This window comes from Bos mutus, chromosome 11 (genome assembly GCF_027580195.1).
Source record: "Bos mutus isolate GX-2022 chromosome 11, NWIPB_WYAK_1.1, whole genome shotgun sequence".
In the NCBI taxonomy this organism is placed as follows: domain Eukaryota; kingdom Metazoa; phylum Chordata; class Mammalia; order Artiodactyla; family Bovidae; genus Bos; species Bos mutus.
The window spans coordinates 91,764,628-91,778,059 of NC_091627.1; the positions used below are offsets into that span (position 1 = coordinate 91,764,628).

General features: G+C 37.3%; 1 protein-coding gene across 4 annotated transcripts in view; it reads right to left on the minus strand.

Annotated features, from left to right (window-relative positions):
* The window catches only part of SPAST (spastin), a 56,944-nt gene that overhangs the window by 11,072 nt on the left and 32,440 nt on the right, over positions 1-13,432 (minus strand). For all 4 annotated transcript variants that reach the window (XM_070379771.1, XM_070379769.1, XM_070379770.1 and 1 more), the window contains 8 exons: positions 9,324-9,398; positions 8,292-8,363; positions 6,604-6,679; positions 6,212-6,303; positions 5,987-6,066; positions 3,960-4,002; positions 2,722-2,801; positions 81-151 (listed from right to left, as the gene is read on the minus strand). In XM_070379771.1, coding sequence (XP_070235872.1) covers positions 81-151; positions 2,722-2,801; positions 3,960-4,002; positions 5,987-6,066; positions 6,212-6,303; positions 6,604-6,679; positions 8,292-8,363; positions 9,324-9,398 — 589 coding nt within the window. The remainder of the gene's footprint in view (positions 1-80; positions 152-2,721; positions 2,802-3,959; positions 4,003-5,986; positions 6,067-6,211; positions 6,304-6,603; positions 6,680-8,291; positions 8,364-9,323; positions 9,399-13,432) is intronic.

A 13,432-nucleotide genomic window follows, 5' to 3' on the forward strand; every position in this document is an offset into this window, starting at 1 on the left:
AGACCTCTCAATAATGACTTCTTAAACTTCTGAATGGTGTAATTAACAGTTCTAAATGTTTCAAGCTCTGGAACTCCTACCTCGGATAGGACCCAGTGCTGCATCCTTTGCCAAAGCTGTTAGATCACTGCCTGAGTATCCGTTGGTCATTCTGAGAATAAGAAGGGAGAAAGAACAAGTTATTTTTACCTTTTCAGATTTAAAATCACCACATAATAAGAGGGTAAAACCCTAAAAACCCTGCTTGTCATCAAGCAGACAGCTCTGTGATTTGATTTTTAAGTGCACAGGAAGGCCCACTCACTAAAAACAAAACAACCTACTGGTTCCTTATAATGCCTCAAATTTTCACCATTAGAATCAATCCCTTTTTATTTTTTAATCAATTTATTTTAATTGAAGGATAATTGCTTCACAGAATTTTATTCTCTGCCAAATGTCAACATGAATCAGCCATAGGTATACATATGTCCCCTCCCTCTTGAACTTCCCTCCCATCTCCTTCCCCATCCCACCCCTCTAGATTGTCACAGAGCCCCTGTTCGAGTTCCCAGAGGTATACAGCAAATTCCAATTGGCTATCTATTTACATATATAGTATTGTTAACTTTCCATGTTACTCTTTCCATATATCTCACCCTCTTCTTCCTCCCCCACCCCATGTCCATAAGTCTGTTCTCTATGTCTGTTTCTCCACTGCTGCCCTATAAATAAACTCATCAGTACCATCTTTCTAGATTCAATATATATGTGTTAGTATGTGGTGTTTATACTTCTCTGACTCACTTCACTCTGTATAGTAGGCTTTAGGTTCATCCACTTCATTAGAACTGACCCAAATGCATCCCATAAAAGTGGCTGAGTAATATTCCATTGTATATATGCACCATAGATTCTTTATCCATTCATCTGTTGTTGATGTTCTAGCTATTGTAAATAGTGTTGCAATGAACACTGGAGTACATGTGTCTTTTTCAATTTCAATTTCCTCAGGGTATATGCCTAGGAGTGGGACTGCTGGGTCATATGGTGGTTTATTCCTAGCTTTTTAAGGAATCGCCATTCCATCTTCCATAGTGGCTGTATCAATTTACATTCCCACCAACAGTGCAAGACGGTTCCCTTTTCTCCACACCCTCTCCAGCATTTATTGTTTATAGACTTTTTGATGAGGGCCGTTCTGACCAGTGTCAGGTGGTATCTCATCATGGTTTTGATTTGCATTTCTCTAATAATGAGCAATGCTGAGCATTTTTTCATGGGTTTGTTAGACATCTGTATGTCTTCTTTGGAGAAATATCTGTTAAGGGTCTTTTTCCCACTTTTTGATTGGGTTGTTTGTTTTTCTGGTATTGAGTTGTATGAGCTTCTTGTATATTTTGGAAATTAATCCTTTTTCAGTTGTTTCATTTGCTTTATTTTCTCCCATTTTGAGGCTTTTCTTTTCACCATGTTTATAGTTTCCCTTGCAATGCAAAAGCTTTTAAATTTAATTTGGTCCCACTTGTTTATTTTTGCTTTTATTTCCATTACTCTAGGAGGTGGGTCATAGAGGATCTTGTTTTGATTTATTATGTCATCAAGTGTTCTGCCTATGTTTTCCTCTCAGAGTTTTATAGTTTCTGGTCTTACATTTAGGTCTTTAATCCATTTTGAGTTTATCTTTGTGTATGGCAATAGGAAGTAGAACCATTCCTTTAGATTAAGGTATACTGCATCTCCAGGAGACTCCATTAAGTTGTAAATATGTGCCCTGGAGGTTACATCTATAAACCATTGCTGGCCAACTGACACATAACTGCAATTACTTCTCTATAGATTAATGAGTCTCTATCTAGACCAAGAACTGCCTTGATGGAATGAGGGGCAATCAAGGAAGATTTCTTCATCTGTAGGACACCCTACAGGACAGACAGGGTGAAGGAAGGGTCTGGGGTAGAAGACACTGGCAAAAAGAGGTACACCTGAATGGGATGCCACGGTGGGAACACCTGGGCAGCCAAAAGATTATTAAAGGGAACTAAGAACTAGGGAAGTCAAGAGGAAGAGGAAAATAGAACAGGAAAAAAACATTTACTTATCGTGTACTCTGTTAAATAACTGCAGAAACATTATTAGCAGATTTTTTACTGGAATAACAAAGAAGGCTCTCAATATTTCCAAGTACTGAATTTGTTCTTTTTTCATAGGTATCTGGGAACTCAAAGAGTTTTTACTATCAATACTAGCTATTCACATTCTTGTTGAATATTTTAAATTACTTTTTGAGTTTTTTCCAATGACTAAAAATGCATGAGTGCATCTCCTATATTCAGTTTCTACTTAATACACCACTTACTAAAAAAAACTTGAAGATGTCAAAGTTTAAAAAAAATTATGTGTAATATAAAAGAACAAGTTTAAGTGAAAATACCTGGTGGTGTGGGCAAATACGCAACGTTTTACATCTGAAAAATTATTTTAATACAACTTAAATGTATTAAAAAAAATATAGTACCATCATTAGCAAATAGCTAATAGGTCATGTCTTCCAGAGGATTTAGAAACTGAAATTTAGGTATCATACATAAGAAAATGAGATAAGTGAAAAGATAAAGGAAGTAGAGAATGAAACAAGTATTTAGATAAATTACTCGTTTCAGACGTGCGCTTAAACAAAACAGAAAAAGACTTCTTAAAAATAAAGAAAAGCTGCAGGATAGACGAAATCAAATCACTCACCTAGCAAGTTGAGCTAGTTCTTTTTGGGTCAATGGGCTTCCTTGTTTACATAATAGATTTTTTAATAAAAGTAGTCGTGTCTGAAAAGAAACATTAAAGAATTATCAGTCCTAAGAGTTAGCTTAATAAAATATCCAGGAGTTAGGTTCAAACCCTAACTCTCATTTAGAAGCTCTATGATTTCACACAAAACACTCTACCTCTTACAGCCTCACTCTTATCTATTAAAATGACAATTTTTTGAAAGTTCCTAAAAGAGTTAAAACTAATCCAAATAAAGCACTAAGTAAATAGCTGCTGCTACCACCAAGGATGTTAAGGGTCTGAGATAGACAACCACAATTTAAAGGTATGGATTCATATAACATGGACTCTCACCCACTTTAAGCTATAATTCAGTGACTTTTAATAAGATTAGAGTTGTGCAACCATCACCATAATCCAATTTTAGAACATTTCTATCACTCCAAAAAGCTCACCTGTGTCTGTTTGCAATTAATTCTGACTTCCACCCAAAGCCTTAGCTAACCACTATCTACTTTATGTTTCTAGAAATAGCCTTTTTTTAGACACTTCATATAAATGGAATCATATAATAGGTAATCTTTTGCATCTGGCATCCCTCACTTAATAAAATAGTTTTGAGGTCCATCCATATTACAGTATGTGAAAGTACCACATATGGAACAGTATGGTACCATTTAGCAATAAAAGGAATGAGCACATTTGTTTATCTATTCACCAACTGATGACTAGATTTTTTTGCAGTTCTTGGCTATTATTTACAATGCTGTTGTAAAAATTCTTGTACATGTCTTTATAGATACATGTTTTCATTTCTTCAGTAGAATCTTATGAATAAAATTCTGGAGTCTTACATGCATGCTCAGTTGCTAAGTCGTGCCCGACTCTTTGCAACCCTATGGACTGTAGCCTGCCAGGCCCCTCTGTCCATGGGATTCTCCAGGCAAGAATACTGGAGTGGGTTGCCATTTCCTCCTCCAGGGGATCTTCCTGACCCAGAGACTGAACCGCGTCCTCTTCGTCTCTTGTACTGGCAGGCAGATTCTTAGGCACTGTGCCACCTGGGAAGCCCGTGGAGTCTTACAGTAAGTTCATCTTTTTAAGAAACTGCGAACTTTCCAATGCAGCTGTACCATGTACTAGAAGACTTAATAATGTTAAATGGTAGGTCTTGTTTCTGCCTAAAATTAAAAAGTTCAAACATGGATACATACCTCCTCATTTGGCAAAGACACATAAACCCGTTTGGTAAAACGCCTAAAAAAAGGATTCAAGCAATCTCAGAAATACAGTTTTGAATTTAAACAGCAAATAACAAAAACAAAGCTTTAAGTATAGTGCTCAAGGCATTTGAATACATTTTAGTAGTCATCAATGTAAAAAGTCACTCTTTTAAAATATTCTAGTTAAATACATAAAATAGGTAACTAATAAGGATCTACTGTATATACCACAGGGAAGACTGCCCAACACTCTGTAATGACCTACATGGGGAAAGAATCTGAAGAAGAGTGGATATATGTATATGTATAACTGACTCACTCTGCTGTACACCTGAACCTAACAGAACATTGTAAATCAACTGTACTCCAATAAAATTTTAAAAAATTCCAGTTAATGTTTAAAAATCCTTAGTATTGTCAGATTTAAATTAACCATTTGTGTATCTGTATTTTTTAACAGTAGTAACACTTTAAAACAAAATATCTGATATAAGAAGTTGAAGAAACAGATCTCTGCTATCTCCGTGAAACTGAGAACTAAAACCAACGAGAACAACAGAAACAGAAACGTAAAGTCCATCATCAGCAAAGTAGGGAATGTTTATAACTAAAATGTATGAAGAAGGCCTGCCTAGGGCAGTGAAAATTACACCACAAAGGTGAATGTAGACAGGACCCGCCACTGCAAATTCCAGACACGGTTGTCAGAGCAGTTTTCCAGAGGGAACAGAGAACACTCTGAGGGGAATAAAACTAACCTCCCCACATTTAAACAAGCATGTGAGGACTGGCTCTGCAGATCATGTGACCCTAGTCAGCAGCAAAGGAATGACAAGGAAGATGAGACTGAACAAAGAAACTCAAAGACACAACATCTTTGTAAGAAGATATCAGTCAGTCTGGCAAGAGGACAAGCTGTCTTGCAATGGCCAAATCTTTTTCAGTGGAAGAAGAGTAAATCGACCCAATCTCTTATTTACATACATGTACACTTCTTCACCAGGTGCGTCTTTGTTGTGAGTCAGGGAGATGGCCCACCAGTCCAGGGTATATAGGATAATTCAAGATATTTGCCTTGCTATCTTAGTTTTCTAGCTCTTCTACAACATCCTTTCAAAATTACATTCTCCAAGAAAACTCCCCTTATTCAAATAAAATAGGCAAAACAGACAAAAGCATAGGACTGATTTTAAAAAACAGTACCAAAAAAAGAGGGGAAAGAATACAGTAAACATAAAATAGATAAAATGAAGAACATGCACAAGAGGATTTTGCCATAAAGCAAATTAAAACTGTGACCAAGTATCTTTCCAAGAAAATAATTTAATGAAAAAAAGGCTCCTATGAAATTAGAGCTCAATGAGATAGAAAGATTCAAAGAAGTAAGACAACAGAAGATGAAAAATGGGACTGCAAAGAACAGGAAAGCAATAAAAAAGAAAAGAAAAACCACCACAAAAACAAAGATCACAAAAGTAAAAGTAGTAGTAGAAAGGAGATTAGACACTAACCCTACTGGGTTAACCCATAAATGTGAATAAAAGCAGGCTGGCTTCAGACTTTCACACTGCAACATCCAGTCCTAGAAACAATAGGCAATGTTACAAATTCCTCAGGAAAGGAACGGGAGGTCCAAGAATTTTATGTTGAGTCAAACTGTCCTCCCAGTAGAAAGGGAACACATTTGCTCAAACACATGAGAAGAGAGAATGCAGCTCCCATGAACTGTGTTAGCAGGGTAAAAATCAGTTTTGGAGTTTTAAGATACTTTAATTCAACCCAGAAGAAATAAGCAATTTGCCTAAAACCATAAAGTTAAAAACAGTTTTCCTGGTATCATGCTGGTCCTGTCCTCAAAAGTTTTGTTTACTAACAAGAAGCCAGAGGATGGATATAGAGAGGAAAACAATGAATTTAGTCTTTACACTGAGAACGAAAGACAGAAGAAATACGTGAGACGAATGAAGGAGTAAATACATCTGTAATAAATGTGCGCATTTCCACATGAATTTCCCTACCTGAGAACAGCTTCATCAAGCTCTTGTGGCCTGTTGGTTGCACCCATTACAAGCACTCTGTCATCTCCAGCAGACTGTACCTGTAAGTCAAAAATTTTTTCAATACTTTTAAAGTAATAACAAAGAAAAACACAATAAAGATATCTACTTCTAATCTGGGCCATTCAATTGGAAAATACATACATTACAATGCTACCACATAAAAATATCATAATCAATACGTACACCATCAAATTCTATTAGAAATTCAGTTTTTAGACGTCTGCTAGCATCATGTTCTCCTTCTCTTCTTTCACACAAAAGACTATCAACTTCATCTAGAGGAAATACAAGGATGGAACTTTAATTAAAAGCCAAGCTACATGAGTTATCTGAGATTAACCTAGTTTATTATACATTTAGGATACATTAGGTTATTAATATAATGTATCCTACTCAATTTGTTGGACAGTCTTTAACCTTGTGCTTTTTGAAAACTTTTTACTTCTGCAACTATACTTCAATAAAAATTTTAAAAAACTTTTTACTTCTGAATAATCTTTCTTATCATTCCCTCACATTTGGAAGAAGGGAACTTTACAAATGTTCAACTAAGCTGTTGGAAGACATGTTCTTACCTATAAAAATTATGGAAGGTTGAAGTTCTCGAGCCACAGCAAAAAGAGCTCTCACCAATTTCTCTCCTTCTCCTACCTAAAACAAGGCATTGGACACTGTTAAATCAATAAAATGCAAGATTGTTCCTTCCAGCTTTTTTAATTTCACTACTGAAAATCTAGTACCTAGGAATTTAACTTCCCTTCTTTGCAGCAACCAAAGATTTGGTTTAAAGAATAGGGGTGAGTGGGGTTACTGATTGATCCTTATAACACCAGTAAATAGACTACTTATTTATTAAGAGAATCTGGTGAGTACTTAAAAAAATATATATATATATATCTCTCTGTCTTGTTTCACTATGCATTTCTAAGACTTGAGACTGGAGTAACTGTTGGGATATAACTACTGAGAAGAGGGAACACCAGAGGACAGAGGGATGCAGCACTATTCTGTAAGCCGTAGGCTGCAGGGTGTATTTATAGAAGCACGTAAGTTGGAACGTGCTCTCCTAAACAAAACTTGCTTTACTAAAAACATCTTGAAAATCCATTCTCACAATATCACTGTCAATAAATGTTAAAGCATTTCTAGGTGGTCCAGGTGGTCTATGAACACTCCTTAAGACAGTATCAGGGGCTTGAACACTATACTAAAGCCATTCTATGCACCAAAGCATCTATGCTCTGAAAGGGTCATGAGGTTTGCGGTAATCTACTACAAAAACTACTTTGTCCTCTAGGTGGCATCTATACTTTTTATTGAAAATTAAATTATAAAGAAAAACAGGAAAAGCCTCAGATTTAGAATCTGCAAAACAAATATTCCCAGAGCCAGAAGGAACTGAGAGAGATGACCTCTTATGACATCAACCCTGTAAGATTTCCCTGGTGATCCAGTGGTTGAGTCCACCTGTCAATGCAGGGAACCTGGGTTCAAACCCTGATCTGGGAAGATTCCACATGCTGCAGGAACAACTAAGCCTGAGGGATACAACTACTGAGCCTGTGTTCCGCAACAAGAGAAGCCACCACAATAAGAAGCCTGTGCATCGCAACAGGAGAGTAGTCCCTGCTCGCCACAACTAGAGAAAGCCTGCATGCGGAAATGAAGACCCAGCCTAGCCAAAAATAAGAAAATACATTAAAAAAAAAAAAAACTTTATAAAGGAAGTAAAACCTCAAGTGATACTTTCTTAAGGCCAGTTCCGTAGGTAAGTCAGGTTGGCATCCCTACCTCCTAACTTCCAGGACAGTGTTCTCTGTTGTAGGCTAATATAGGTAACCTACTGTAACAACAGTTTTACTTGTAAAATTTCACACAGGAAGCAAAATTCAACCAGGAGAAGTATCACTGTATAGTTACTTTTAATTACTTTACAAAACTGAGACCTCTGCCAGTACCTGATCTTGTACTCCTATCCTCCAAATTTCTATTGTTCAAGCCAGCTAGTCTGTGGTATTTTAATACACAACCCTAACAAACAAATCTCACAGAAAAATTTCACTTTTACTTAAATGAGCCTAACAAAGGCACATAACTTTCTACTTTGAAGAGTAAAAAAAGAAGATATTTAAATAATATGTAAGTAATAGATATAAAACTCATAGAAAAACATCTTTGTATAAGGTTATTGCCATTTATTCTTAACACAGTAACATTTAGACAGTAACTTAAAGCATGACAATACTGGAAAAAGAACACTCACATATTTTGAAGTTAAACTTGCAGCACTTATATTAAAGAAGGTTGCATTAGATTCTGCAGCTACTGCTTTAGCCTTTAAAAATCAGAAGGGTAAATATATTAGTTCAATTGCTTTAAAAAGATAACTACATGTGATCAATTTAATTTCTAGAAAACATTTCCTGAAAACATAAGGTATGACACAATTTCCAATAAATAGCAATCAATGTATTTTCTTCTCAGCAATGAGAAAAAGGTGCAGGAGGAGCTGTGCTTCTTCTCACTCTCTTTTTCTCTAAGAGAGATGTCAAAGGGACAGGTTGAAAAAAAAAAGAAGGGTGTGTTATTCTCTTCCCAGTTATAAAAGATATCTGGTTAGAGAAAGATAAACAGCTGAAGGAAAAAGTTACTCTTTCCCTATTTAGTTTTCCCTATAGCAGAGTCATGCAGGAAAAGAGGTATTCAGATCCTAGCAAAAACTTCTGGCAGAACGATATAGAAAAAAACAATCTGTTGTATGTCAGTTATGCCTCAATTAGAAAAAAAGAAAGGGAGAAATCTGTTATCAGGCTGATTATTTTATTTAAATAAACCTGCTAAAATAGTAAAAAAAAAAAAAAAAAAATCCAGAGATTAGCAAGATACTCAATATAGTAAGGTAAGCTCTTCTAGGGCAAAATTTTAATATTTAACTTGGGAAAACAATGAAAATTATACTGTTCCCAGAATCAAACTAATACTGGAGATAACATACATGGTTTTTTTCCTATCTTCATCATTAAAAACTAGCTTAAAACCTGGGAGTTCCCTGGTGGTCGAGTGGTTAAACTCAGTGCTTTCACTGCCATGACCCTGGATTCAATCCCTGATCTGAAAACTAAGATCCCACAAGGTGTGCAGTATGGGGGGAGGGGAGGGAGGGGAGAGGGAGAAAGTATATAACAACAAAAGGCAAACCATAAACAACAGACTCAGTGACAATGAAATGTTTCTTTTATTCATATTATACCCTTAATATCTCAATAGAACTTGCCAATTTAAAAGGGATTCTTACCAGCATTGTTTTCCCATTTCCAGGTGGGCCAAAGAGTAACAGTCCTCTGGCAGGAGCCCTAAGCCCTGTGAACAACTTAAAAATACATACTTTAGTTCATAACTGTGATTCTAGAGACACTTTTTCCAGACATTTTGAGTATTATTTGTTATCTAAAAAGTACTATTTGTGATCAGTAGCATCCTCCAAAAGAGAGCTGCCCAGAGCTCTAAAGAGAACATATTATCAATAAATTACTACAATTACCCCAAACAGAAGAAAACAAAGTGAAGTAAACCCAAATTCTTATTGAACAAATTGAAAGCAACTGAGCTTCCCTGGTGATCCGGTGGTTAAGAATCCGCCTGCCAACGCAGCGGACACAGGTTCAGACCCAGGCCTGGGAAGACACCACAGGCTGTGAGGCAACTGCCCGTGAACCACAACTGCTGAGCCTGCCAGCTGCAACCACTGAACCCTGTGTGCCCTAGCGCCCGTGCTCCACAATAAGAGAAGCCACCACAATGAGACGCCCGTGCACAACAGAAAGTAGTCCCCGCTCACTACAGCTAAAGAAAGCCCCCTTGTGCAGCAGTGAAGACCCAGTACAGCCACGATCAAAATTAAAAACATTTTAAAAGTACATTTAAAAAACTGAAAGCAGGCTGATTAAACAAGACATACGGAACAAAGAATGTTTCTCCCCTTCTTTTAGAAATCTCACCAAAATAACAGTAAATGAATAAAAAAAGAAATACATCTTCAAAACAAAACAGAACAAAAATACAAAAGGAAACAACAGAGGACACACATTTCTGTACATGGTGAGTTGATAAAGTGTGGTAAATTATTTAATGGAGTTGAGGGAGCTAAAACTAAGCACCTGCTTGTGAAGGGATACCTAAATACCAGGAGCATGCTAACATGAACAAAAAACACTGGAAAAGCTCTGGAATTGGAGGAATCAGGTATGGGAGAAAGCACTAGTAAGGCAGTTGGCCAAAAACGGGGGACTGATTGAAAGTCTGTGTGAGGAACAACGGAAACCATGCTCCTGCCCTGACCAAGAGCACGCAGCGTGTACTGCTCTTCCACAACAAAAGGAGGCAGATGCTTCCTTCTCTGCTGCTGAGTCACTTCAGTCATGTCCAACTCTGTGCGACCCCACAGACAGCAGCCCACCAGGATGCCCAGTCCCTGGGATTCTCCAGGCAAGAACACTGGAGTGGGTTGCCATTTCCTTCTCCAATGCATGAAAGTGAAAAGTGAAAGTGAAATCGCTCAGTCGTGTCCAACTCTCAGTAACCCCATGGACTGCAGCCCACCAGGCTCCTCCGTCTATGGGATTTTCCAGGCAAGAGTACTGGAGTGGGGTGCCATTGCCTTCTCCATTCCTTCTCTAGAGACATGAAACCATAGTTGCCAAACTCAAGGGCACCAGGCATAGCAGGCATGAAGGGTGAAGACTCAACTGATAACATTTTACTGAACAGTGAAAGTGTGTGTACTTTTAAGTTGAACCATATAAAGTAACTGATATTCAACTTAGAGACAAAATTTTATTTGAGTGGGTTCAGGTTTACAGAAAATTTAATGGAAAGAACAGAGTTTCCATGTAACTCCTCACCTCCCCCACCTCCACTATTATTAACATCTTGCATTGGTATGGCACATTTAATACAGCTGATGAATACTGATACATTATTATTAACCCAAGTTCATAGTTTACATTAGGGTCCACTATTTGGGTCAAATATTTACCATTAGTTTCATGTAGAACAGTTTCACTATCCTAAAAACTACCTTCTCCACCATTTATTTAACCTTCCTGCCCTCCCTACGAATGCTTGGCAACCACTGATCTTTTTACTGTCTCCATAGTTATTCTAGTTGGAATCACACAGTATTAGACTTCTAAGATTGTCTTCTTTGACTTAGCAATATGTACTTAATGTTCCTCTATGTATTTTCATGGCTTGATAGCTCATTTCTTCTTAGTGCTGAATAATATTTTATTATCATGCATATACCATAGTTTGCTTATACATTTAACTACTGAAAACCATCTCGAATGAACAAAGGTTAAAGTATTTGCTTTAAGTAATTCTGAGAATAAATTAACTCAAGAATGTATTTTTAATATTATTTATCTCATTCAAGCCACTTTTAGTGTTCAGTAACTTAATTATTGTTGTTGAGAAGGTCTTACAACTAGCTGAGAAAAGAAGTGAAAGGAAAAGAAGAAAAGGAAAGATATATCCATCTGAATGTAGTTACAACGTGAAGTCAAGTGGACCTTAGGAAGCATCACTAAGAACAAAGTTAGTGGAGGTGATAGAATTCCAGTTGAGCTATTTCAAATCCTAAAAGATGATGCTGTTAAAGTGCTGTGCTCAATAGGCCAGCAAATACGGAAAATTCAGCAGTGGCCACAGGACTGGAAAAAGTCAGTGTTCATTTCAATTCCAAAGGTCAATACCAAAGAATGTTCAAAGTACTGCACTATTGCACTGACTTCATATGATAGCAAGGTAATGCTCAAAAATCCTTCAAGCTAGGTTTCAACAATACGTGAACTGAGAACTTCCAGATATACAGGCTGGATTTAGAAAATGCAGAGGAACTGGAGATCTAATTGCCAATGTCCATTAGATCATAGAAAAAGCTAGGCTATTTCAGAAAAACATCTGCTTCACTAACTATGCTAAAGCCTTTGACTGTGTGGATCACAAAAAATTGTGGAAGATTCTTAATGAGATGGGAATACCAAACCACCTTAACCTACCTCCTGAGAAATCTATATGCAGGTCAAGAAGCAACAGTTAGAACTGGAATGGAACAATGGACTGGTTCAAAATTGGGGAAGGAGTACATCAAGGCTGTATACTGTCACCCTGCTTATTTAACTTACATGCAGAGTACATCATGCAAAATGCCAGGCTAGGTGAAGCACAAGTCAAAATCAAGACTGCTGGGAGAAACATCAATAACCTCAGATATGCAGATGACACCACCCTAAGAATAGAAAGTGAAGAGGAACTGAAGAGCCTCTTGATGAAGGTGGAAGAGGAGAGTGAAAAAGCTGGCTTCAAACTCAACATTCAAAAACTAAGAACATGGCATCGGGTCCCATCACTTCATGGCAAATAGATGGGGAAACAATGGAAACAGTAACAGACTTTATTTTCTTGGGCTCCAAAATCACTGTAGATGGTGACTGCAGCCATGAAATTAAAAGACACTTGCTCCTTGGAAGAAACGCTATGACAAACCTAGACAGTATATTAAAAAGCAGAGACATTACTTTGCCAACAACAGTCTGTATAGTCAAAGCTATGGTTTTTCCAGTATACGGATGTGAGAGCTGGACCATAAATAAGGCTGAGCACCAAAAAAATTGATGCTTTTGAACTGTGGTGTTGGAGAAGACTCTTGAGAGTCCCTTGGACTGCAAGCAGATCAAACCAGTCAATCCTAAAGGAAACCAATCCTAAATATTCATGGGAAGGACTGATGCTGAAGCTCCAGCACTTTGGCCACCAGATGTGAAGAACTGACTCATTGGAAAAGACCCTGATGCTGGAAAAGACTGAAGGCAGGAGGAGTAGGGGATGACAGAGGACGAGATGGTTGGACAGTATCACCAACTCAATGGATATAAGTTTGAACAAACTCTGGAAGATGGTGAAGGACAGGGAAGCCTGGCGTGCTGGAGTCCATGGCGTTGAAAAGAGTCAGACATGACGGAGTGACTGAACAAAAACAAAATTATGATTCCGTGTTTTTAAGATGAAATAAAAATTCCAGCACTGTAAAAAAATGAATAAATTCATCATGATGCCTGTCATACCCAACTTTCCAATCTAGCCTAACAATGTCCCCATTGTGATCCATGCAAGCTCCCCACTGTGGAGAATTAAGAATAAAGCTGATCTGTTGCACAATGAAGGTGCTTTATGAAATAAGCTCTGACCCATGATCCATTTTACAGTCTACTGAAAAGATGAAAAGATGAGCTAGGACAATCACATTCTCTTTCTTGGGAATCTTAACAGGAATTATAAAAATGTTCAAATTGACAGATGCAGAGATAGACAAATGGTCCCAATCCTGAGATCTGGCTCTACCTC